The sequence below is a fragment of the Octopus bimaculoides genome, chromosome Z (assembly GCF_046866305.1).
Source record: "Octopus bimaculoides isolate indiv1 chromosome Z, ASM4686630v1, whole genome shotgun sequence".
NCBI classification, from domain to species: domain Eukaryota; kingdom Metazoa; phylum Mollusca; class Cephalopoda; order Octopoda; family Octopodidae; genus Octopus; species Octopus bimaculoides.
Genome location: NC_142944.1, coordinates 30,774,662 through 30,802,253, shown reverse-complemented (window position 1 = coordinate 30,802,253; position 27,592 = coordinate 30,774,662). Strand labels below are relative to the sequence as shown.

At 38.3% G+C, this 27,592-nt stretch overlaps 1 protein-coding gene across 3 annotated transcripts in view; it reads left to right on the top strand.

Moving 5' to 3' along the window:
* The window catches only part of LOC106881534 (OCIA domain-containing protein 1), a 78,678-nt gene extending 59,541 nt beyond the window's left edge, over window positions 1-19,137 (top strand). For 2 of the 3 annotated variants that reach the window (XM_089365080.1, XM_089365078.1), the window contains exons 6-8: window positions 6,578-6,729; window positions 8,571-8,756; window positions 11,339-11,575. In XM_089365080.1, coding sequence (XP_089221206.1) covers window positions 6,578-6,729; window positions 8,571-8,756; window positions 11,339-11,382 — 382 coding nt within the window. In that variant the 3' untranslated portion in view covers window positions 11,383-11,575. Of the gene's footprint in view, window positions 1-6,577; window positions 6,730-8,570; window positions 8,757-11,338; window positions 11,576-17,839 lie in introns of those variants that run through there. The other variant, XM_089365079.1, reaches the window with a different exon arrangement.
* Window positions 19,138-27,592: the final 8,455 nt, after the last annotated feature.

Sequence of the window (27,592 nt, the reverse complement as noted above, 5' to 3'; positions counted from 1 at the left end):
CAGAGAGAAAGCTACTATTATTATAGTACCATGACAGTTTAAGTATATATTAACTGAAATTGATAGGTGTGCGCTTGGCCCATCAGATTCGCAAGTGGCCATGGAAGCGTTGATTTGCGGGTTCAATTCAGCATGAGATTAGCTCATCATTTTTCAGTCATTTGTTTATATTTAAAAATTTCCGCTTCATATCAGAGAATAAATATCATTATGATATATATTATATATAGTTATTTATATATATATATATATATATATATATATATATATATATATATATATATATATATATATATATATATGTGTGTGTGTGTGTGTGTGTGTGTGTGTGTATGTATGTATACATATAGTCATTTTTTTGAAGTCTGTGTTGTGTTGTGTTGACAGATTTGCACTTAACATTCCAACATTTTTAATCAAAACTTGTTAGTTACTAAGGTGACAACACTACCAATTTATCTGTCTTCCACACACACACACACACTCTCTCTCTCTCTCTCTCTCTCACTGTATTTATCTCAGCAACAACCATTTCTCCTCCCCTTCTTCCCACTCTACACTGATGTTGTTATAGACAGAGATCAGCTTCTCTTTTATAATATAAGATTTCAAGAAAATCTCACTGACCAGAGACTAGGACTCAGCTATGCTCTTTTGCATAATGGCCTGAGAGTCATGTGTGAGTGGACGCTAGGTAACATCTGTATAGCTTTTTACTGAATGAGGCCTTTCATTTCATCATATTGAGGAAATTTGTGTCTCCACATTGTGAAGATTACTTGGTGTTGTTAGAATTATTAACCAGGATTTTCGTTTGTCTGCCAGAACTTATAGAAATGTATACAAATATATATCATACCTATCTAAAACAATATGTGATGGGTTCAGCAATCTTACTGGATCCAATGTTTTGGATCATATCTGTGAAATGAAAATATAATCCATGTATTGTTCCATTTCTTTGGATTCTACTCCAATACATCAAATGAGAATCAATTAACTTTGACTTTGTTCTATGTTTTGTCGTCAGGGTCTACCAAACAATTTATGAAGATTTGGGTATATAGAAAGTTCCTACACTTGCTACCTCTTCTCTCTTTTCCCCTATCTCCCATCCACACTTCTAGCACCTCTGTCTCCTCTCACTTCTATTTACTCTGTGCCTTAAGAAGCCACCTGGATACTTTTTCACCAATTTATCTCTTTGCAGCTTCTACTAATCATTCTCACCCTCTATTCTAAATGTGAGTTGCCATATTACTTCTCTACAAGAAACCTGCTCTACCCACTTTTCTCATACTTTAACCATACAACTCCTCACAAAAAGTGTCCCCATCCCTTAGAGTTCAGTCTTGTGAGCTGCATGGTAACCTCATTTGTGCTGTTGGTACAGAAAAAGCACTAGTACATGCTGTAAAATGGTTGGCATTAGAAAAGGCATCTGGCCATAGAAATACTAAAGGATTAAATATCGTCAAATCATTTCTCAAAGATCTGGAAATCATCTTGGTAAAAAAATTTTTACTTTTTAAATTTTTACTCATTTCAATCATTAGACTATAGTGGTGCTGCGCTCCTATCTTGAAGGTTTTGGTTGAACAACTTGACCCAAGTACTTATTTTATTTTTAAGTCTGGTACTGTCATTCTCTATTGCTTAACTGGTAAGTATATTGGTACCAGACAAGACCTTGTAGCTTTACTGTTTTATCATTCAATAACTGACAATTCTTTGGTGTATTGTTTTCAATATGTAGAAAATACCTTGCATCTCCCTGTATTATTCATGGTTATCAACTGCAATGAAAAATCCCATTTTTTAAATTGATCATTGAGTCAAAACAGTCTCACTGTAATGAGCATTGAACAAGAACTTCTGTGTATGAATTGGACATTCAATATCAACAGATTTCATTGTCATCATTATCATTTTTTAAAGACCGCATTTTCAGACAGGCTTCTTTCAGTTTCTGTTTACCAAATTCATTCACAAATCTTTAGTTGGCTCAGGGCTTTAGTAGAAGATACTTCCTCAAGGTACTGCACAGTGGGACTGAACCCAAGACTATAAGCTTCTCAACCACCACAACAATTCCTTCCAGTTGGGGCATGTGTCTTTTACAATAGCTTTGCTTAACTCAAGCTTTGTGCATGAAACTGAGTAGAAAGGAACTATGTGGAAGCATAATAATACAAAGAATATGTATGCATGTATACCCACATATATGTACATACTTACATCTACATGTGTATATAGATGCATATCAGGGTACAGGACGTTAGAAAAATGAACTACAGACAACGGAACGAACACATAGGAAAACAGATAGCCACTTGGAATTAATCCTTTGTCAGCTGCCTCTATTCTAACTAGACGTTTCGAAGATAAGGCAGAATGTACTCTAGAATAGTCTCTTCCTTAGTAGTGGATCGACCCACTAAACAGAGGATTCCAAGTTGGCAAACACAAACCAAGACAGGAAAAAATGGACAATGAAAACAACATTAAAAAGCCATACGGCCAAACGCGAATCTGGTATTGAACGCTAGTGATAGGACGAAGCTGGACGGAGAAAAAACAGTTCGTCTCGCCTTCATAGTGGCTCTGAATAATAACTAAGTTAAACTCCTGCTGCTGCGTGATCCAGCAGATGGAGTATTCATACAGTTTAGGGCTATTGCATTGAATGAAATAAAAATTGGAAGGTATTCCAATTAATACCAATTTTAGTTAGTCTTTCATCTTACTCTTAGGTCTTAGAGCTTTCAGTGCTGTCAGTACAATGTGCAGCAAGCTGTCTCCAAACATCCCAATTGTTTGCTTTCCTTTTTACTCAACTTAGGTTGATGTCCATCACTATTATGTTGTCCTGGAATGTATTGTGCTACATCTTCCTTGATCTTTCACTCTGTCTTTTTCCTCCTTTTGGTGTCTACCCCATTGTGATGGTAGCATGTCTTTCCTGCGGTAACCAAAGTACATGGTCAGTAAACAGTATCCATTACTTAATCCATGTTCTGTATTCTTTCATACTATGTAAGGCAGATTTTGAAGAGAAGATGCATGTCATTGATGAGGTCACAAATAGTGACAAAAGGACTTTGATAAACAAACAGCTGATTGATTGTTTAACCAACAGATTAAACAAAAGATTGATTAGATATTTAACCGGCCAACTGATTGACTCACAATAAAGAAGTGATATTGAACCATGAATGTGTTATTTTGGCATAAGCCCCCCCCCCCAATCCAAAACACTACAAGATTTGTTTCAACACACAAATTCACATGAAGAATCTGCAAGCCAAATACAAAAATGAAGTGCACCACTGTCTCATATCTTTGTTGCTTACTCCTCCTTCGATGACCCTCCCCCATCTCCTTATCACTCATAGCCTTCCATCTCTCATCTCTCCCATTTCTGCCCTCACCCTTCTCTAGGCTCGCCAATGAGGGGTTATGTTGGATACCTGCCACATATATTCTACCACACAATATAGCTTCACCCTACCAGCCAGCACTCTCTTATTGCCAACTAATGCCTACTTTGTCCCTTTATCCCATCATCAACTCTTAACATTTGTTCACCTCTTCTATTGCCAATTATTCCTCTATTGACTCCACCACTAAATATCCCTATCTTTACCCATCATACTCTTGCTCTTTCTAACTTCTCACCCATTCTGGGTTTTCTTCTCTCTCTCTCTCTTTCTCTCTCTCTCTCTCTCTCTCTCTCTCTCTCTCTCTCTCTCTCCAATGTCATACCCTAAGTTACTGAACACTCTCTTCACTTGGACTCCTATCCCCACACACCCTCGACTATTTCTGGTCTTTCTTCTGTCGTGTGTAAATTGTCTAGCAATAGGAAGTGCATCTAGCTGCAGAAATCAAGTAAATGTAAGTGATAGTGATTATGTATATTTATTGTTATACTTGGGGATGGTAATCTGTTACCGAATAAACACACGCAGCTTGTCTTTAATAGGCAAGAGATGACCATCCCCAAGTATGACAATATCTCTTTCAGCACACGATTTCACATCAATAATCTTGCAAACTTTGTGTGTTCAGCTACCAGCACAAGCTCCGTTGCTCGTCAGACTGAGAAAAGCAAACTGTCAAAGTATCGGCCGCTCTCTGACAGGGTTTCCGCTGCCAGGCTTCCACTGCCATAGGTTTGCCGTCGCAGTGGAAACCTCCGACATTCTTGGACCCTGCAAGTTCGAGTCCAGTGAGTCTGACTGTTCCAGCGCATCTCCCTCCCCATCTTCCGGGGCAACGCCGTTTCCATTTTGTCTGCTGGGATCATAAGGCGGTCTGAATTACAGGAACTCAAGAGAATGTAAGAATTTCGTAGTTTACTACTTGAACAATAAACTTATACAATACAGTGGCTGTGTGGTAAGTAGCTTGCTTACCAACCACATGGTTCCAGGTCTATTCCCACTGCGTAGCACCTTGGGCAAGTTTCTTCTACTAAAGCCTTGGGCCAACCAAAGCCTTGTGAGTGGATTTGGTAGACGGAAACTGAAAGAAGCCTGTCGTATATATATGTATATATATGTGTGTGCGTGTGTGTATGTTTGTGTGTCTGTGTTTGTCCCCCCAATATCGCTTGACAACCGATGCTGGTGTGTTTATGTCCCCGTCACTTAGCGGTTCGGCAAAAAGAGACCGATAGAATAAGTACTAGGTTTCCAAAGAATAAGTCCTGGAGTCCATTTGCTCAACTAAAGGTGGTGCTCCAACATGGCCGCAGTCAAATGACTGAAACAAGTAAAAGAGTAAAGAGAGATGTGTATAAATTTTCCTACAAATATGTCAGTGTGACCTATATCTATCCAATTATATTGATAATGATGAGAATGCATAAATGTATACAAGCGACTAAATGGGAATTAATATTTTTAATCAGGATATCAGACTAGGTTTTTTTTTTAATCTGTTTTTATTTAATTAATTGTTTTGGTTTTTTTTTTTTTTACTACAGACTAATCCAAAAGACACAGACATAGACGTTAGGTCTTAGAAGTTTGCTTTGTAAGTGTATAGTTCCCACACTGTCTCACATTTTTTGGCAATATTCTTCTAGTTCAGTCGACTGATTCCTTGTATGTTGAATTTGGTTGACAAAAACTGGGAAATACAGATGTAAAATAAATGAAAGAATTGGAAAATTCGTTAGAACATTGAATTGAATGTATTTGTTTATTTGTTTTGGCTATTTACGTTTGAGTTCAAATCCCACCAATGTTAACTTTCCCTTCCAGCCTTCTGGGAACAATAAAATAGTACTAGTAAAACACTGAGATCAATTTAATCAGCCATTCCTTTCCAATAATTTTTGGGCTTTATGCTTTGCAAGAAATTATTAGTTTTTGCTTTGATTGCTTGTTTTTTTTTGTTTTGTTTTTTTTTTTCAAAAATAATGTTTTTCATATTTATTTACAATATTCCATTTTAAATTTTATCTGAAGATAAACTATCTCTCTTACCAGGTACTGCATTCATAAACATGAACTGTACAATATCTTTGTCTAAGATGCTTATACAAGAAATTTGTTTTATATCTCATTATATGTTGGCTGATTGTTTAGATTGAGACATTCTGTTGATGCTGGCTGTTTTGATGAATAGACACAGTCTTTTGATATTGAGTGGATAAAAATATGCACTCTGTAAATGTTGACTTGATATATAGATATGGTGTGTAGATGTTTAACAGGATATATAGACATAAGGTCCAAGCAAAACCTCACCCTGGACTATGTGAATGAGAGGAAGATAATGTAAGAATTTCTGAATGGCATAGGACACAGTACCAGGTTGTAGTAAAAAGAACTTTAAATGAACCTCAATACTTAATGAGGTTTTCAGTATTGTGTTTGTTTTCATTTTTTAGAGATACAGTATGATACTCTTTTTATTATACTCATTTTTGTGATTGGGGTTATCATATAATTAATGTAATATTTTACATCTCAGAGAAGTGTTCATAAACTACAAATTATAAGAATAAGAAAATTATTATTTAAAAATTTATTGGTGTTTTGTCTTCAGGGGTGGAGGTGGGGGTTCTGAAATCTGGAAAAAATGCCACAGGAAAAAATTCCACAGTAAACTATCCTAGTACACAGTGTGTAGATTCAAACAATAAAAATGATGAATACATTTTGGTGGTAGAGTGAATGTAAAATTGTAATTTTCCATGTCTATTCTAATTTTGGAAAAAAGTTAAACATTGACTCCATTTTTGTCCTACACTCTTATAGACCCTGTGGTTATTAAAGAGATGGATAGAAATAGTATGTAGATACTGACTAGATAGATGGACATTGAATATAGATGCAAACAGGATATATCTTACATATGTTTTTCTGAACAGATACTTAACTAGATACATACCCACCCACACTCCAAAATCACAATACATATTGATCAGCCACATATCTTGTGAGTCTCAGAATTTACAAAATTAGCCAAGGTATGCAAAAAGGAAAGAAATGGAAAAAGATATTTTGTTAATACCTTTTCAGGTTCTGAAATTGCTTTTTTTTTTTTGCTTTTTTTTATATAGTCAACCAACAACAGAATTTGTTCCCGAAGTTCCTATGAATACTACGCTGACAACCAGCGATCCAAAGCTTTTTGAAGATTCTAATGTCTTTCAGTCAAAAGCAGAACCAAAAGAACCACTTCCCACCTTTTCATTAGGTGATCAGTCTAATGGTAAAATATATTATTACATTTTTATTTTACTTTTTTTTTTCGAATGTCAGAACGAAGAACTACGATGCATTCTCATCGGCTATCTTTATATACACATTACGTATACATCATCATTATCATCATCTTAACTCCCACTTTTCCATGCTTGCATGGCTGATAAAACTTGTTGAGATTAGATTTTCTGTGACCAGAAGGTTTTTCTGTTGCCATCCCTCACCTGTTTCCAAGCAAAGCAAAATATTTCCCCTTGTAACTTCAAGCATTGAACAGTTCATTTGTACACAAATGACACTGAATGGAAACTTTTGTTTTAATCAGCATGCAAACATCAAGGCAAGAAGACACAAATGCACACACACGTGTGTGTGTGTGTATGTATGCCGTAACATCTGCAAATCTAATGGAGGCCTCAAAAGACATTTTAAGATCTACTAAGATTGAACTTAACTGCAGCTCTTGGTGGTCCAAAGCAGATATGCAATTTATGTAAGTGTCTTTTCAAAACATTGGTTTAAAAAGCCACATCGGATGCCATGATAGATCTAAGGTGTAGGTACAAGAAGTGGTCAGACTCTGCATAAGGAGTAGACAACCACCATATATATATATATATACACACACACACACACACACACACACACACACATATACACATATATATATATATATGTAGTGAAACTAACACCTCGATCGCCATTACATACAAAACTACCTATCGCCATTAGATATAAAACTGCTATCGCCATTCTTCTCATTTAAATATAAACACACGCGAGCATAGCAGAGAACCCATCTCCTTGTCATCACGTGACTGATTAATATTCGAAGCGGCAACTTCTTTGAACCGTTCCCGCCAGAACGCAAACTGACCAATCACGGCCCTTAATAAGGTCACGTGATAGAGTATTTGTCTGAAGCCTTCGGGAGCCGATAGTTTGTTATAAATAGCTTTAACACGGCGGCCAAATTCGTCTCGGTTCAGTTTCTCTTAGAGACTGTTCCGCGTACCACATATATATAATATGACAAACTTCATACAGTTTCTGTCTGCCAATTTCGTTCATAAATCAGCAGTTGTGGTGGAAGGTACTAGTTTGATAGTGGATCAAACCTTCAACAATGTGGTTCCTAAGCAATGTTCCTAGCCACACACCCATACCTGCATCTTATATGTCTGTGTTTGTGCATACACACATGGAGGCAAAGTGGCTGAGTTCCCTTTCAAATGATGGGCCTCACAGAGGGAAGGTGGCTCAGTTCTTTTCAAGCACTGGGCCTCACGAAGGTAAAGTGGCTGAGTTCATTTCGAGCTTTTGACCTCATGGAATCAATTACCAAGACCTTTGGCATTAAGTCGTACTTGAGAAAAAGACCCATTAAGCCGAGCAGATACCAGTGTCATGCAAATGGCACCTGTGCCGGTGGCATGTAAAAGCACCCATTTACACTCTCAGAGTGGTTGGCATAAGGAAGGGCATCCAGCCTTAGAAAACCATACCAAATCAGATTGGAGTTTGGTGCAGCCTTCCAGTGTGCCAGCCCAGTCAAACCGTCCAACCCATCCCAGCATGGACAACAGACGTTAAATAATGATGATGATGATATATATATGCATATGTGTGTGTTTATGTGGGTATGTCTATTTTTACTCTATAAAACTACTATTGTGTTCCTTTATGCCCCATAGCTTAGCAGTTCAGCAGTTACAGATCAATGAAACAAGCTGTGAGGTTGATATGATTGATTTCAAGGTGAACCCCCATCATGGCTGTAGTCCAGTGGTTGAAGCCAGTGAAAGAATAAAAAACAATTAAAATGACTTCATAGTTTTTCTCATTCAGATGCACAAAATCAAGAATATAAATCATATGAAGACCTCCGACGCCAGAATAGGAAGTCATATACAGAAAGCCAATATTCAAGATGGACAAAACCTCCATCATCACCGCCACCTTCTGCTCCTGAGTCTAGACAAGAACAAGATAATATACCTATTAGAGAACCAAGATCTTCACCAAATAATCCAGGTAATTATTATTATTTTTATTATTTTTTAATTGCTTAGTCAGAGGAAGAGGCTAACTGGTTGTGGATCAAACACTGCACTGTGATTGCCTCTGAATACAGTTTAAGGGAAAAGTCTCTCTTTCCTCTGACTGTTCTCTGCCAGCCCTTGCCAGTGGAGCTTGGTAACAGATAACTAAGAGAGAAAGAAAGTAACCAGCAAAGACTTTATTTCTTTATTCCAAATTACTACTCAACTTTATGAATTACAACGGAGAGAAAGAAGAGTAGTGCTAATAATTTTTCCCAATACTGCTGTGACTGGTGCGAAGAAAGTAGTTATCCTCAGACCAGAGACCTGGTCCAAATACAGGATGAGATGTCACTGTGACAATGGGTATTGGATTAAGTCTTTCACTCTTGAACAGAAACAGCCTCTTTCTGTGAGCTTCCACAAAGTTTCTGTCTATCAAATTTCATTCTTGATATCAGCCTGGAGCTGTGGTTGGAAACATTTACACAGTTTGTCCTGCAGAAGGATTGAACCTGAAACCATTTAGTGGTGAAGCAAACTTCTTAGCCACTCTGTCATACCTGCTTTTTGAAGAACAGAAAGTTTATACAAAATATAGTGAGGAAATACATGGTGCATGAAGTTTGCTGTAACATGTTGGTATTTCTACAGGAAATTAACTGTAACCTCATAATTAGTGTGTGTCTTGTGTATCAGCAAAGAAAAACTGCACTAATGGTCATTATTTTTATTTTTCTCATTTAGCATCATAAATGACAGAATCATTATATCTATATATGGTTGAAATAAGATGAAGAAAAGAATTCAGTATGGATAGTTTAAGCTCTCACAGAATATTTTTTGGACTCAGTACTAGTTCAGTTTCATATTAGCGTAATTGAATCTTGTTTAGAGTAATATCTGCTGCAAGTTGGTCTTCTTGTAAAGTTTAATCTGTAAATGGGAAACCAATGGTAGTTTTACTCACAAGGCTTTAACCAACCTAATAATCAAACTTTGTTTTAGTACTGGGTCTGGAAGATGAAGCAGTATCCATAGACTGCTAGAAACAGTGAGATTGATGCCATTAATGTTCCTCTTGAAACCTTTACAAGTCAACACCTGCAGGAAGTGAATTCCAGAGGGAAATCTGGCGGGGGGGGGGGGGGTTATAGTGATTAATGCAGGTGGAGGGTCAAGACAACAAGAGTGATGAGAGAAGTGAATGGCTTGAGTGGAGTTTGCATAAGCCATTTAGTAATGGTAGAAAAAGCAGAAAGAGGAGACAGCACACCTCTGGGCTAGAGGTTAGAGCAAAACTATGAGTGATTTTATTCCAGTCTGTCTGGTAGTGCTTCACTGGATGCAGTCCATCTTATCTTTCTGTGCAGGAGTAGCACTATCCAACATGTGAGAAGTATGGAACTAAATAAACCCTTGCCAAAGTGCCACTATGTAGTGGAATTGAACTCATAACTACATACTTGGATGGTAAACTTTTAAACCACACATTTATGCCTGTATCTTTAGATTGGATCCATTATGTGACTAATACTAATTTACACACATAATTTTTTTTCTTTTTTCTTCTTATATCAAGCACACCCAGGTACCCATCTACAACACTTAAAAAAGGGTTATTAGTACTGCCTCTTCTCATACGCACAAGATGCACAGTAATGATATTAAAGCCCTGGGTTGCTGTTCAAACTTCACAATATTACAGCCAGTATTAAGGTGGCAAATTGGTAGAATTACTAGCACACCAGGCAAAATGCTTAGCATTTCGTCCATCTTCACATTCTGAGTTCAAATTCTCCCAGGTCAACTTTGCCTTTCATCCTTTCAGATTCAATAAAATAAGTACCAGCTGAGCACTCGGGTCGATGTGATTGATTTACTCTTCCCCTGAAATTGCTGGCTTTGTGCCAAAATTTTAAATCAATATTAGTCTGTAGAGAGAAGGTAGATAACTCCGCTTGCTTAAACTTCACATTGCTTAGAGTGGAGAATGAGACTATTAGAAACTCTAGTTTGTGAAGTCTTTAATCAGAGGCAGCGATGGATAGCAACAGATTATCAATTTGAGATCTTAGACATAAAGAGGAGAAAATAATAAATGAAATTAAAACTTTATTGCTTTTTGTAATAAAAGTTGTAATAAATACTTTAATTCCTACATTTACATGATTTACTTTTGAAAATTTAAAAAAAAATTATACTTGTAAGGGTACCTGAACTTTGCTTGCTTGGGGTACCATCAAACATAGGGGTTCGATTCTACTTTTAGTTATATATTGTTGATGAATAGAAAAAACACAGTGTTTGATGTGTGTTTTTGATTTGTGTGGTACCAAGTTTATAGTGCTGTTGAACAAAACTACTGAAACAATACTAATATAATATTGGTATTTATTTTATATTCTAAAGATTAAAGTTTATCTATGCAGATTTTTTCTTTGTGTGTGTGCAATTCAGAATGTAATAAAGATAAATTTAAACACTATAAAACATCTTTTTATGCATTAATCAACCACTAACATCGTTGTCACAACATTCTTAATTATTTATTTATATTTGTTTTGCTTTCAGTTAAATCTAAAAACCAATATGGTGATGTATGGGAAGAAGAATAATTTCCTTTAATACAGTGAGCAAATTGTTTCTTTGCATTGCTAGATTAGTTGTGCTTGAATTTCAAGTTGAAGGGGTTTTCTGTAAATGGATGGAAATAATTCCCCTCTTGGTTATTGGACTGACTGGAATTGTTTTGGTATAATAAATACATTAATGAACAGTTTTGTTCATCATTCCATGTTACCTTTTTAACTTGGTAGTCTTTTTTATTTTATATTTTTATTTTTGCCCAAAATATTTGGGAAGTTTTTTGTTGCTTCACACATACATACACACACACATATTGAAGCAGAATTAGCTGTAATGTTAAGGTGTTTGACTATTGATCACATAGTTCTATGTTCAGATCTTGTCAATTGATATCAGTGCTTGCTGTATTCTTTAACTAGATACCTAACTCTGGTTTCTCCAGTTTTCCTGACTGACAAATAATTACTTGTTTGCTACTGCATAGATGTCTGTTTAGTGGAAGAAGTTAGGGGCACCATCTACTGTTAAAGATATTTACTTCCACAAGTAAACCACCTCACCTATGAGATCACGGTTAAATGGATGTAAAGCAATAAGAAAAATCACTGCTATGAATGGGTGATTCAGTAAATTAGATATTTGTATAAAAATAGTCAGTTCAGCCTTCACAGTTACATCATCATGGGTATGGCATAACAAGATGTATTTTATTGTCTCACCAGCACTGAAGAGTTCTCCTTTCTCTCTGTATTAGTTTTTATTAAGATTTAATGCCTTCCTAAATGGGTTGTGTTGTAAAATGCATACCTACATAACCATGCCTATGCTTAACTATAAATATCAAAGATATGTTCTGAAAAGTAAGCCCATCACCCCATCCACATTCTTTGTCACTTTTCTATTCTAGCATGAGTTAGAAAGTGCTATTCTAGTAAAGTATCTTATGACATGAAATAGTACTTCATTTGATTACATATAACAAAGAAAACTATCAATCTTTGTTTTTTAGGTGGCATGGTTTTTATGGCTGCATACCCTTGTTATTGCCAGCCACTTTATAGCATAGCATGATGTATGTTATTGTGCTATTAGCACACAAAAGAAGTTGTCTTCACCAGCACTGAAGGGTCCTTCCCTCTCAGTATTTTATCAAGGATTACTACCACCATAGATGGGTTGAATTTACTGCAGTTTGTTGAGTTCATGTGTGCTCTGTGTGATTATAGCAATACCATCTTTGTATATTGTTGAGTTACTTAAGAATACTTAACTACAAAGATGGGTTGATATTACTATGGTTGAGAAGCCATGTCTCTTGATGGAAGTGTCAGATTAGTGCTAACTGAAGTAAAATGTTTAAGTTTGTACAACAGTTAGTGGAAGAGAGCTTACAGTGGTATCTGAAGTGATGGAAATGAGGCTGTATCAAGAATGGAGACAGAAAAATATTTACCTACCAAAGGAGCTTGTCCTGGTCAGCTTAAAGGTAACTGGGCCAAACAGTCAGATATATGTCCAGCAGGTAGACATTTTGCAGCTTGTTGATGAAGAAGAGTGCAAAACCGGTCATTTATTGCACAAAGAATGCTCTTAGATTTAATACAGGCTAACACTATATGCTTAGTTAAAAGAGGGAGAGAGAGAAAAGTGAAAATTCTTCATGCATTTCAATTAATATGAAATGAAAAAAATAAAGGACACTTAGCTTTCCAGGTATACACAATGAACAGCATACTTAAATGAAACTTTGTCTATGTTGGATAGGTTATGTTAAAGCCAAAGTAGATACCCTTAAAGCTTTAGTAGACACTCTTAATACTTCCCTTCCCCATTATATCACTCTGGAACTCTGTGTCTGAACTATGATTTTTTTTAACTGAACCACTGACCTTGAAGAATATTAAATGTATTATTCTTATCCGTCTTGGGAAAGGTCATAGACAGTGACCTTCCCCTATAAATAAAATTGATTACAAATTGATCCAATTTTGTTGTGCAAAGAATTTCGCCAACAGTTACTATTTCTATCAAGTCAAGGAGCTACTTAGAGGCATCCTAGATGACACAGAGTAAAAGTTTTTTTCTCTGATAAAATGTAAAGAATGCATTGTAAGTGAGAGGTATCAACAGTCTCAACAAAACCAACATTGAATGAATTGGGTTCACACCTGCTATGTAGCACTTTGGGTAAGTGTCTTCTAATATAGCTCCAGGCCAACCAAAACCTTGTGAGTGGATCTGGTAGACAAAACCGAAAGAAGATTGTCTTATGCATGTGTGTGTTGTGTTGTGTCTCTCACCTCTGCTTCTCAACTAGCGTTGGTTTATTTACATCCCCAAAAGACCAATAGAATAAATCCCAGGCTTAAAAAATATAAGCGCTGGGATTGATTTGTTTGACTAAACATTGCAAGGCAGTTTCCTAGTATGGTTGCTGTTCAATGATTGAAACAAATCATTGAAAAGAAGATAAAAAGGTATACAAATCATTTATAAGCATGTGGTAAGACGCTTACTTCCCAACCACGTGGTTCCAGGTTCAGTCCCACTGTGTGACATCTTGGGCAAGTGTCTTCTACTATAGCCTCAAGCCAACCAAAACCTTGTGAGTGGATTTGGTAGACAGAAACCATAAGAAGCTCAATGTGGTGTGTTTGTCCCTCACCAACACTTGACAACTGGCGTTGTTGTGTTTCTGTCCCTGTAACTTAGTGGTTTGGCTAAAAAGACTGATAAAATAAGTACCAGAAGTTTCAAAAGCCAAAGTGGAATAGCCTAATCTTCAGATCTTTGTTTAGTAGTGTAAACCCATTACCTTTTATCTTTTACTTGTTTCAATCATTGGACTGCAACCATCCTGGGGCACCGACTTGAAAGGCTTTACTCAAGTGAATCAACCTCAGTAATTATTTTTTTCAAAATTTTAAAGTTTTGTACTCATTCTACCCATCTCCTTTTCAATCAGCTAAGTTACAGGGCTGTTGACAAACCAACAGTGGTGTGGGACAAACACACACATATATGTATATTCTTAGGCACAGGTATGGCTGTGTGGTAAGGAGTTTGCTTCCCAACTACATTGTTCTAGGTTCAATCCCACTACATTCCTAACCTTGCAGGCTTGTGGTTGCTGGTGCCATGTAAAAAGTACCCATACTGGTGCCACACAAACACACTTGTACCAGTGCTGCATAAAGTCACCCAGTCTGTAAAGTGATTGGCATTAGGAAGGGTATCCAGCCATAGAAACCATGCCAAGAGACACGGAGCCTGGGCAGCTCTTCAGCTGGTCAGCTTCTGTCAAACCCTCCAACCCCAGCCAGCATGAAAAACAGACATTAAATGACAATGAAATATATATATATTACGGAGATGTACTTGCATAGCAAGTGATCTGATCTGAGATCGAGTGCTGAAACAAAAACAGTTGCAGTGTGGAAGGTGTTTTATAAGCCAACAACTCTGAGGTTGTAATGGGTACTTTTACGTGCCACTGGTACGGGTGTCAATATGCATGACACTGGTATCTGTCACAACTGCAATTTTGCTTGGCTTGATGAGTCTTCTCAAACACAACATAATGCCAAAGGTCTTGGTCATTGCCTCCGTGAGGCCCAACACTCGAAAGGAACTCAGCCACCTTGCCTCTGTGAGGCCCAACATTCAAGAGGAATTCAGCCACTTTGCCTCCGTGAGGCTCAACGTTCAAAAGATGTTCTTTACATGCCACCAGCACGGGTGTACTTGGCTTGACAGATTCTTTTGTATATGAAAGGTGCACAGGTACAATAAATGTTGAAAATGTGCAGAAAATAAACCACCAATGGGACAAACTAGAGGTAGTAGATAGCTTCCATGACCAAGTTAGTACTGGAGGTGGATGCTCTGAGAGCATAGCTGTGAGAATAAGATTAGGCTGGGTAAAGTTCAGAGAGCTCCTACCACTCCTGGCAACAAAGGGCCTCTCTCAAAGTGAAAGGTAGATTGTTTGATGCCTGTGTGCGAACAGCTATGCAGCATGGTAGTGAAACATGGGCTATGACAGCTGAGGACATGCGTAGACTTGAAAGAAAATGAAACCAGTATGCTTCACTAAATGTGCATGTTCAACAGAGTGTAAGCATCTTGAGAGAAAAGTTAGGCATAAGAGGAATCAGATGTGGTGTGCAAGAGAGATGACTGTACTGGTATGTGATGTGTATGGATGAGGACAGCTGTGTAAAGAAGTGCCAATCTCTAACTGTGGAGGAAACCTGTGGTAGAGGTAGACCCAGGAAGACGTGGTGAAGCATGACCTTTGAAATTTGAGCCTCACTGAGGCAATGACTGGTGACCAAGACCTTTGATGATGTGCTGTGCTTTAGAGAACCCATCAAGCCAAGTGCACCCACGTAGAGAACATCTTTTGAACGTTGGACCTCATGGAGGCAAAGTGGCTGAGTTCCTTTCAAGCGTTGGGCCTCACGGAGGTAAAGTGGCTGAGTTCCTTTTGAGTGTTGGGCCTCATGGAGGCAATGACTGAGACCTTTGGCATTGTGTCATGCTTGAGAAGCCCCATCAAGCTGAGCAAAATCACAGTCTTGGCAGATACTGGTGTCACGCAAATTGGCACATAAACGCACCCCGGTGTCATGCAAATGGCACCCATGTCGGTATCATGTAAAAGCACCCATTACACTCTTAGAGTGGTTGGTGTTTGGAAGGGCACCCAGCTGTAGAAAACCAAACCAAATCAGGCTGGAATCTGATGCACCCTTCTAGCGTGTCAGCCAAGTGAAAACGTCCAAACCATGCCAGCATGGACAACAGATGTTAAATGATGATGATACATACATATATACTCTTTACTATTTTTACTCTTTTACTTGTTTCAGTCATTTGACTGCGGCCATGCTGGAGCACCGCCTTTAGTCAAGCAAATCGACCCCGGGACTTATTCTTTGGATGCCTAGTACTTATTCTATCGGTCTCTTTTGCCGAACCGCTAAGTTACGGGGACCTAAACACACCACCATCGCTTGTCAAGCGATGGTGGGGGGACAAACACAGACACACAAACATACACACACACACACACACACACACATATATATATATATATATATATATATATATATATATATATACGACAGGCTTCTTTCAGTTTCCGTCTACCAAATCCACTCACAAGGTTTTGGTCGGCCCGAGGCTATAGTAGAAGACACTTACCCAAGGTGCCACTCAGTGGGAATGAACCCGGAGCCATGTGGTTGGTAAGCAAGCTACCTACCACACAGCCACTCCTGTACTTTTTTTATTTAATTTTCTATCACAGATCAGTATGTTATATATATATATATATATATATATGCCAGGCTTCTTACAGTTTCCATCTACCAAATCCACTCATAAAGCTTTGATCAGCCTGGGGCTTATGTTAGAAGACATTTGCCCAAAGTGCCATGCAGTGGGATTGAGCCATGTTGTTTAAAGCAAGCTTCTTACCTCACAGCCACACAAAGCACCATTAAGTCACAAACTGCAATTTTTTTAATTATTATTAGTAATTTATCATATACATGGGGAACAGTGAGAATAAGAAACAAGATATACATATTCATTAATATGTTCTGGTAAATTAAAATGTGAATTTGCTGACTGTTGTTGTATTTTATCTTTGGAGAACACTTTCCTTTTTCAGACGAATGTGTGTTCAGAACAGATTTGATTTATTAGTGTTAATGGGACTTTTGTCATACCACAATCTTTCAACCTAGTTTTTTTGTCACTTCAACCAGAGCTACCCCCAGATCAATGAATCTAAACAAGAATTATAGCTCATGTTTATAGAAATCAGCAAACAAATTATTTTCTGATCCATGCTAATGCCTGCCTAACTGAAAGGCTCAGGTTTGGCTGTGTGGTTAGTACCTTGATTCCAACTACATATTTTAGGGTTCAGTCCCACTGCATTCATGTATGTGTGTCTGGTCTTTGTTTATAACCCAATAACTTAGTGATTTGGCAAAAGTAACTGATAGAATAGGTTCCAAACTTTGAAATTTTCTTGTTTGTCCGATGAAAAAAAATTCCATTTTCTATAGTTAAATTGCAATGATATTACAGAAATAATTTAACAGTGGTAGTGATTTATCTCATTTTTCTTATAATATTTAAGATTTTATGCTAATAAAAATTAATTTGAATTTTTCTTTGTTGACAAGGCTGTTACACTTCGCTATCTACACAAAACTAGGAATTTCACTCACCTCCTTAGGACATTTTTGTTCAAATAGGGTGAGTCTGACGAGCTTGGTGAATATTAAACCACTAGTAGAAGTCTTACAATTTTAATCCCCATATATAGGCCATCATGACCTAATTGTTTTTAGTAGCCGGGGAAAGAAATGTTTTTTAAATAATCAGTCAGCTCATATCAAAATACATATTCAAAGAGTGTTAAACATAACATTAGCTCGATGACTATTAGTATTTTTATCATTTCAGTAAACACAGTAAACAGCTGCAGTTCTGATCCAGTCTTATTAAACCTCTTCAACAAAGCTTAGACCTCACCATATTTGATAAAGAACTGAAGAAAGACTCATTGATTAATGTACTACAAAAATACTACCTCAGTAGGTGAGAAAAATTAGCTATTTAAAAATAAAAATAAAGGGACCTAGGTTGAATACTCAGGGACGCCATTTGCATGAAAAACCATCAGCTAAGTTAGAGTTGGCTTTGTCAATGTAGTGAACATTTAATACCTACTTAAAAATAATTACACAGTGAGGAAGACAACAGTAGCTCAATGACTAGTATTCATCATCTTCAGCATTTCAACATCCACTTTTCCATGCATGCATGGGTTAGACAGAATTCATTGAGATAAATGTTCTGGTGTTGGATGCTTTTCCTATTATGAACCCTCAAGCAAGGCAATATTTCCCTGTAGTGAAACTACCTATCGCCATTATGTACAAACAAACCATCTTCTCTCGCTGTTATAAATATAATCAAGTTCGGGCGTAGTAGAGAGCAGCCTACTGTATCCATCACGTGACTAACTATTATTTGAAGCGGCAACTGCTTCGTACCATTCCCGCCAGAACGCAAACTGACCAACCGTAGCCCCTAATAAGGTCACGTGATAGTGTTTTTCTAATGCCTCTCTGGAGCCCCTATTTTGTTATAAATAGACTAAATTATACCCGGCAAATTCGTCGCGGTTCAGATCTCTTAGAGACCTGTTCCGTGTACCACACAGAGCAGCAGCAGCAGTTCCAGCGACAACATCAACAGCTTCGTACAACTACAACTACCAGCGTCAACACGAATCTACGACTACCACCAGCGTCCCCAACAGCATCAACATGACTTCTACATACACAAGCTAACCAAACTACTGTGGCACTTCTCTTCGATTCTGTTTGTGTGATTCATCTTCACCACGATAAATAATAGACAAGAACCTAACCTGCGAAGAACGTCTGTACTCAAGAACCCGGCTTGGCATGGAAGCCCTAACATCACAACTAGTGATCGCTCTGCCACACATGCCTTAACTTCTTATACAGACACTTACCACTGTGTACTCTAAGAACTGGTACCTTAAATCCTTATACGTGTTGCTGACTTATATTCAATACTGTATCTCTCGTACCCACATACATGTATCACTTACACACACTCTCTTCTTTACATGACGGCCTGTCTTTTATTGTTTTCATTATGTCGCATTCACACTCACACGCAGACATACATTTTAATGCTACAATAAATATTACTGTTATTCATCCTTATCGGTTATGTTCTATCGTCTTCATTACTGGCATTTACGAATTCTCTATGTTATCGAAGTATAACATTTATATATCATTTGATATATTTTTGTGTTCGACCGTGTGACACGTTTAAGAAAGGAGCCCTGTTTTTCCATTTGTCACCATTTCTCCTTTTGAGTTCGCACGGTCGTTCTTACATCCCCATGGCTAAGACATGTTCTTCATGAAAGATGTGACACAAACGACACCACTTGTTTGATTTCAACACTCATTTACAACTATCTTATGGTGTCAGGATTGGGGACACCCACACATAAATACATACATACACACACACACACACACACACATATATATCAAATATATATATATATTTAATAGGGAAGGCCGGTTTATGGGATTACCATGGGGTTCCCGTCCATAAAGCTAAACCCTTTATGGACAGGAAGCCCACAGCAATCCCATAAACCGGCTTTCCCCATTTAAATATAATCTGCTCTATGTCTTAGTGTGTGCTTCTTCTCCGGATTTATGTTTTATACAAACATATATATATTATTAAAAACATGCGATGGAGGAAGTTCAGAGAGCAACTACTTCTGTTGACAACAAAAGGACTCTCTCTGTGAAAGATAGATTGTATGATGTTTGTGTGAAAATGGCTGTGTTACATGGCAGTGAGACATGGGCTCTGAATGGGAGGACATGCGTAGACTGAAGAGGAATGAAGGTAGTATACTCTGTTGGATTTGCAACATCAGTGTGTATGACTGACAAAGCGTAACTGTGTTGAGAGAAAAGTTAGGCATAAGAGGAATTAAATGCGATATGCAGGAGAGAAGAATGTGTTGGTTTGGACATGATGCGTGTGGGTAAAGAGTTGTGTACAGAAGTACCTGTCATTGAAAGTTGACAGTACTTGTGGAAGACCCATGAAGACATGGGATGAAGTGGTAAGGACCAATCTTAGGATGTTAGTGCTCACAGAGGAAATGACAATGAACCAAGATGTTTGGTGATATGAGGTTCTAGAGAAGACCCACCTACGTCAACAAAACTGAGTGCTAGAAGCATTGTGTCCCACTCACATGTAACAACAAACTTTTCACACACCCTACCCCAGGAAACTGAACTACACCTCTTCTTCTAAACTGCATCATTCTCTTCTTCACATTTCCTCTTCATAAACTATGATTATCTTCCAATCCGCTTTCCTGCCCTCACTGCCCTGCTCACTGTATTGCTGCTTTCCCCCACCCCATTTTTATACCCAAGTCTTCACCAGTTACTGCAATCCCCACTCCTTACTTGCACCTTCTTGGCAATGCCTGACTGCGTATATTATGACTTCTATACTTCTCTCTTCATTACTCTACCATCACATCTATGCTCTGGTCCTTATTATTTGTGAATATACCCTGGCACTTTACTATCTCTCTCCTGCTCTCTCTTGCACTTTTGCTGTTTCCCACTCTCTCTCTCTCTTTTCCTTGCTCTTCCCTCTGGCTGGCTATCCATGTATCTCCTTTACAGCAGCATACCTGTTTCTGTCCTCATTCTTAATCACTCTCTCTCTCCTTCTTGCTTTTCCCTCTGACTAGGTAACCAGGTGTCTCCTTTACATCAACATACCTATTTCTGTCCTCTTTCTTGTATCTCTCTCTCCCTCTCTCTCTCTTTTCTCTCTCTCTCTCTCTTTCTCTCTCGCTCTCTCTCTCTCTCTTTCTCTCACACTTCCTCTATAGCAAGGGACCTGTTTCTGCCTCTCTATTTCTCTGTCATGCTCTAACTTTCCATCATTTGACACCGGATCACCTCCTCCAATGACCCCTCCAGTATACCAAGACACCTGTTTTTGCTTCTCTGTCTCTGTGTCACACTCTAACTTTTCATCATCTGACACAAGTTCCTCTCTTCAAATGCCCCTGCCTCAAAATTCCTTGTCTTGCAAGTTACATGGTGACCCTGCCAGGGCTGGTGCCATGTAAAAAACGTCCAATCCACACTGTAAAGTGGTCGGCATTTTGGAAAGGCATTCAGTTGTAAAAATCAAGCCAAAACTAACCTCGCCTGTGCTAGTGCCACGTAAAAACTCTGCGGAGTGGATGGTGTTAGGAAGGGCATCCAGCTGTAAAAACCCTGCCAAAACAGATACAGTCTTCTACCTAGTTGGCTCCTGTCAACCGTCCTACCCATGCATGCATGGAAGATGGACGTTAAACGATAATGATGATGTGATTACATTGGCCTCAGTCTCAGGCTGTTTTTCTTCTGAGGATGGGCCTTTGCACCTGAACTATAAAGGTTTTGTGAAACATTCCACATTGTCAGAAGCTTTCCTATTTTCTCTTTTCTTTCTCTTCTACAACAAAATATATTTTGTCGAAGTAATGGTTATGGATTAAATATTTTATTCACTCTCAGACTTAACTTTGAATTATTATTCTAAGTGATCAGGCATAGCATCCTTTGAACTTGTCACCCTCTGGAATTTTTCTTTAGGGCTATGCACATGGCTTTCACAAGCCGTCTGATACAATGAAATCAATGCACTTAATATTCCAATTGGTGGCTACAGGAAAATGTGTAGGTGGGGAATTCCAGAAAGCTGAATTCTAAATGTATTGGTTAGTGTGAGTGCCTGGTTGATGAGAGGAGAAATGAGTGTGTTACAGGAAGACGTAACTGAACATGGAACAAGATGAACCTGGGCTGTGGAGTAAACATCACTAAAGTAATAGGACATAAGATAGAAGAGAGGAACACAATCTGTAAGGCAGGGGTGGGAGTGTGTTCATGAGTGACTTTCTGCCAATAAATCAGATAGCCTTCTTGGGATGCAGTGTAGGATGTCCATGTATATAGCAACAGCAGTCTCAGATGTAGGAGAAATTTTCCATTGTCTGACTCATATGAGTTTTGTAGGAGGCTTGTAGTTATAAATTAGAGTCAAGTATTTTCTGACCATGAAGAGAAAGACCAACTTTTAGGTTGCAGTTTTTGCTATACTGAAGATGTGCATTTATTGTGGGAAATTCTGATGAAGGTAAGGTCGAGCATTTTAAGCAATCATGTGGGTTCTAGTTGTGTGCTATTCATCTTTAGTGGAGGACAGGAGGCATTACTATTGAATGGAGCCCATAGGTGGACTGTTTTACCAGAAGACATTACACATGGTTAAAAACTATACTGGTGTTGAGAGAAACTACACTGTTTTCACCAATCTTCTCAGGAAAGAGAGCTCAATAATGAATGACGTAGAAGAGTAGGTCGTCAGTAGATTTGACTTTACAAAATCCATACTACTGATCATTAAAGAGGGAGAGCGAGATTCAGGGTGATAAAGAAGCTTCTTTATGATTATTTCCATTATCTTTGAGATGTTGAAAGTCAGTGAAATGGGATAATAGTTGGCAGGATCAGTGGAGTTGACCTAAATGTTGTGTGTGCATATCTATAATTTTGTCAACTCCTCAGACCTTTGAGATTTTGGATTTCCCTATTAATTCTCTGCTGCCTAGCAAAAGAACAGGCCTCTGTGGTCTTCTATTAAAATAGCATTCATATCTAGTATACTTTATCTTAGTATACTTTATCTGGATGTTGGGAACTCTTTAAAATTGCTCTCTTCTCAACCAGGCACAACCTGCACTTCCTGTTGCTATTGAAATATGGTTTGCATTTCTCCAAGATCTTCCACTTTGGAAGATCCTGGAGAAATGCAAGGGTAATATGCCCACTCTCTTGATAGATATACAAGTGGATCTTTTCCCTGACTCATGAACTCTTAGATGAGTCACGTGTGTAAGGATTTTCGAGCGAGATCGTTGCCAGTGCCCCTGGACTGGCTCTTGTGCGGGTGGTACATAAAATACACCATTTTGAGCATGGCCGTTGCCAGTACTGCCTGACTGGCCTTCGTGCTGGTGGCACGTAAAAGCACCCACTACACTCTCTGAGTGGTTGGCGTTAGGAAGGGCATCCAGCTGTAGAAACTCTGCCAAATCAGATTGGAGCCTGGTGTAGCCATCTGGTTTCACCAGTCCTCAGTCAAATCGTCCAACCCATGCTAGCATGGAATGCGGACGTTAAACGATGATGATGATGATGATATAGATACAAAGACCCTCCCTGGTCAAGAATGTACCCACCAGCATAGACTAGTTATTAGAGACTTTAGACTCGAGGCCAGAAGGATGCCACGAAGTAGATCAGTCCAGAAAAGGATTTGGAAGCTAAAAAACCCTTCACATGGTCAGAGATTTAGGGACATCCTCACTGAGAAATTTGATGGAAAGGAAGGGGAGCTACAGACTGGGGACATAGAGGGTAACTGGAAATTCCTTCAGGACAACTTACTGAGTGCTACAGACCAAATCTGGAGATGGTGCAAAGTCCCTTCCAGATCTAGAGTAATGTGGTGGTGGAATAATACAGTAGACAAGGCCATTAGAGTAAAGAAACAGGCTTGGGAGGAGTGGGGGTATCAAGGAACTGTACTAGATAACCAGAAGGGAGGCTGGGAGACAGGTATACATAGCCAAGGGAGAAGCAGAAAAGAAGTTTGCCAATGTCCAACGATGTGAGAACCAAAGAACTGAGGTGTTTTGGATTGCAAGACAGTGTGTGAGAGAAAATTGTGATGTTATAGGAGATAAATATTTCTGTATGGATGATGGTGCACTTGCTTTTAATGATTTGGAAAAGAAAGAGACTTGGAGAAGCCATTATGAAAGACTGCTGTATGTGGAGAATGAATGTTGACCCAGTAGACGGTCCAGGTGCTTGAATAGATAGTACCCTGGTAGATAAAGCAATTAAGGATATGAAGTCAGGAAAATCTCCCAGCCCATCAGGAATCACTGCTGAGATGCTTAAAATATCTGGAAGTGTGGGTTATAGCCTAGTCACCCGTATTGTAAACCAGGTGGTTCATGATGGAGTCATACCCAATGACTGGTGTAGCAGTACCATAGTCAACTGCTACAAAGGTAAAGGTGATACTTTAGATAGAAATAACTACAGGGGTATCAAACTGCTGGATCAGGTGATGAGGGTCACAGAAAGGGTCATAGCCCAACTAATTAGGGAGAGAGTCTGCTTAGATGGGATGCAGTTTGGTTTTATGCCAGGTAGAAGCACCACTGATGCTATATTCCTGGTACAGCAACTGCAGGAGAACTACCTAGCCAAAGATAAATCCTTATACTTGGCTTTTGTTGACCTGGAGAAAACCTTTGACAGAGTCTCCTGATCCCTTATCTGGTGGGCAATGTAAGGTAAGGGTCGGCAACGAGTATAGTTAAGAATTCCAGGTAGAAGTAGGGGTTTACCAAGGATCAGTCCTCAGCTCCCTCTTATTCATCATAGTCCTCCAGACAATAACTGAGGAATTCAAGACAGGATGCCCCTGGGAGCTCCTCTATGCTGATGGCCTTGCTCTCATAGTAGAATCACTACCAGAACTAGAGTAGAAATTTCAGGTATGGAAGCAAGGATTAGAATCGAAGGGCCTTGGAGTCAATGTTGCAAAAACCAAAGTCCTAGTAAGTAGGAAGGTAAACAAAACACAACCCCCTTCAGGTAGATGGCCCTGCTCGATCTGTAGAAAAGGTATAGGTAGAAACTCAATAAGATGTATCCAGTGTAAGCTATGGACACATAAGAGGTGCAGCAACATCAAAGGAAGGTTAACAAGGAAGATAGTTTTCATGTGCAGCAGATGCACAAGGGCAATAAACACCACAGATGCTCAGAAAACTGATTCCATCACAAGCCAGGGGAGAAACTAGAAGTAGTTGATAGCTTCTGCTACCTAGGTGACCGAGTCTATAGGGGGGGGGGGATGCTCGGAGAGCATTGCCACTAGAATAAGAATAGCCTGGGTAAAGTTCAGAAAGCTACCTATACTGGTGACAAAGGCCTCTCGCCCAGAGTGAAAGGTAGATTGCATGATGTATGTGTGCAAACTGCTATGCTACACAGCAGTGAAACATGGGCCATGGCTGCTAAAGACATGCGTAGGCTTGAAAGAAATGAAGCTAGTATGATCCACTGGATGTGTAATGTCAGTGTGCACACATGACAGAGTGTAAGCACCCTGAGAGAAATGTTGGACATATGAAACATCAAATGTGTTGTGCAAGAGAGACAACTGCACTGGTATGGTCATGTACTGCGTACGGATGAGGAGAGCTGTGTGAAGAAGTGTCACTCCCTAACAGTGGAAGGAACCCATGGAAGAGGGAGACCCAGGAAGACATGGGATAAGGTGGTGAAGCATGACCTGTGAACGTTGGGCCTCACAGAGGCAATGACAAGAGACTGAGACCTCTGGAGATATGCTGTAATTGAAAAGACCTGGCAAGTAAAGTGAGATCACAGCCATAGCCTATACCAGTGTCGCATAACCAGCCCATTAAAAAGTACCTTTGAATCATCGGGTGTTGTTCCATGCTTGAGGAGACCTATTGAGTCAAGTAAAATCAAAAATCAAAATCAAAATCAAATCAAATCACAATCAAATGGAAATTGTAGTTGTGGCTGATGCCAGTGCCGCCTGACTGGAACGCAGTAAGCACCATGCATGCATGAGTCATTGCCAGTGCCGCCTGACTGGCTTCCCATGCCGGTGGAATGTAAAAAGCACCCACTACATTCTTGGAGTGGTTGGCGTTAGGAAGGGTATCCAACTGTAGAAACACTGCCAGGTCAGATTGGTGCCCGGTGCAGCCTCCTGGCTTGCCAGTCCCCAGTCAAACCGTCCAACCCATCCCAGCATATAGCATATGGAAAATGGACGTTAAACAATAATGATGATGATGATGATGATGATATATATATAGAGAGAGAGATTCAGATGAATAAAGTACATAAGTTGAGGCACCAGAATTTAGTACGGTATTATCCATACAATTTCAAAATAAGGTGATTAAAATCAAAATAAGCAACAAGGATATCCAGAGGTAATGCAGTACGATCGTTTCATGCAATCATTACATCAATTTGAATGCAGAGCAATCCTCAGCTGCACAAAGACAGAATTTAATTGAATTAAAACAGATGGACACATTAGTATAATTATACCTGAAATATCCAAGAAGTTAAAGAGATAGACAAAGAACATGCTGTCTTCACTCCAGCATAGAAGCTACTAAGGTATCAAGAACATATACATTGTTACAAACTCTGCCTGTCACTGATTTTGTTTTTGGCGGGGTCAGTTTTAATTTATAGACTATTTTATCAAATCCTTGTATATCTAAGGCTGAGAGAACAAAGGAGAAGTATCTGTTAGGGGTAGGGCTGAGGGAGCAGACAGAAATCATAGTTGGTATAGTCATAGAAATCAAGATTTATTAGAAGCAATATCATGAGGTTTGGTAAAGGAAAACTTAAAACAAGATGTTAGCTGACAATTAAGGGGGTCACCCACTAGCAGACCATTGATAATGAAACAGGGGGGAGTTTTATCATGTAGTACTATAGTTAAAATATCTTAAACTATGTTGCTATATTGTATACAGTTAAGGTTTAGGGTTATTCAGAGGATTATTAAGAAGAATATCATAAGAAAAGGATAGAAACTTTTTAATACTTTTGAGTATATACCAAACTTTTACCACAATAGAGGGAGGAAAAGAAATTATCCAGAAATAGTTTAATATTTATACATATTGTACACTTAAATACTAACTCATCAGATGGTATCTGTGAATATTGATTAATTGGTATATACTGATATTAATAAAGGAGTATTGAGGTAAAAGAACATGCTAATTATATATTAATAAAATTATAATCTAAGCAGTTTTTTTATAAGTAGTGAATATGCCAGTATAGTTTTATATAAGCTAAGTATGAATTATTGAGTTACAATAATTAGATTAATTTTATAAATAAATAAAGGCTAATTATAAAATAATAAAGAAATAAAATAATCAAGTCTGTAGCAATTTATATCTTCTTGATACCTTAGTAGCTTCTATGCTGGAATGAAGAGAGCATATTCTTTGTCTATCTCCTTAACTTCTTGGAGATTTTAGGTATAATTATACTAATGTGTCCATATGTTTTAATTTGATAAAATTCTGTGTCTGTGCAGCTGAAGATTGCTCTGCATTTAAATTGATGTAATGATTGCATTGTTCAATTAAATGGAGTTGCATGAAATGATTGTAATGCACTACCTCTGGTTATGCTATATATAAAATATGATTTAAGGTGAAAAAGCACAGAAATCTTTTTTGTGTAGATAAAGATTATTTAATCCATTACAATATGTGCAGAGTTGACCAGTTTTGCTTCGCTAATCATGACTCAGTGTCATGAAATCACTATAAGTTTTTGATTTAATCTTGCATAGAAGCAGGTATGATCCAGTTTTGTGGAGAGTATAGCTCAAATCAGTGAATATAATATTTTTAGCTAAAGGGATAATCAGTGGATATAATATTTCTTAGCTAATATTCTT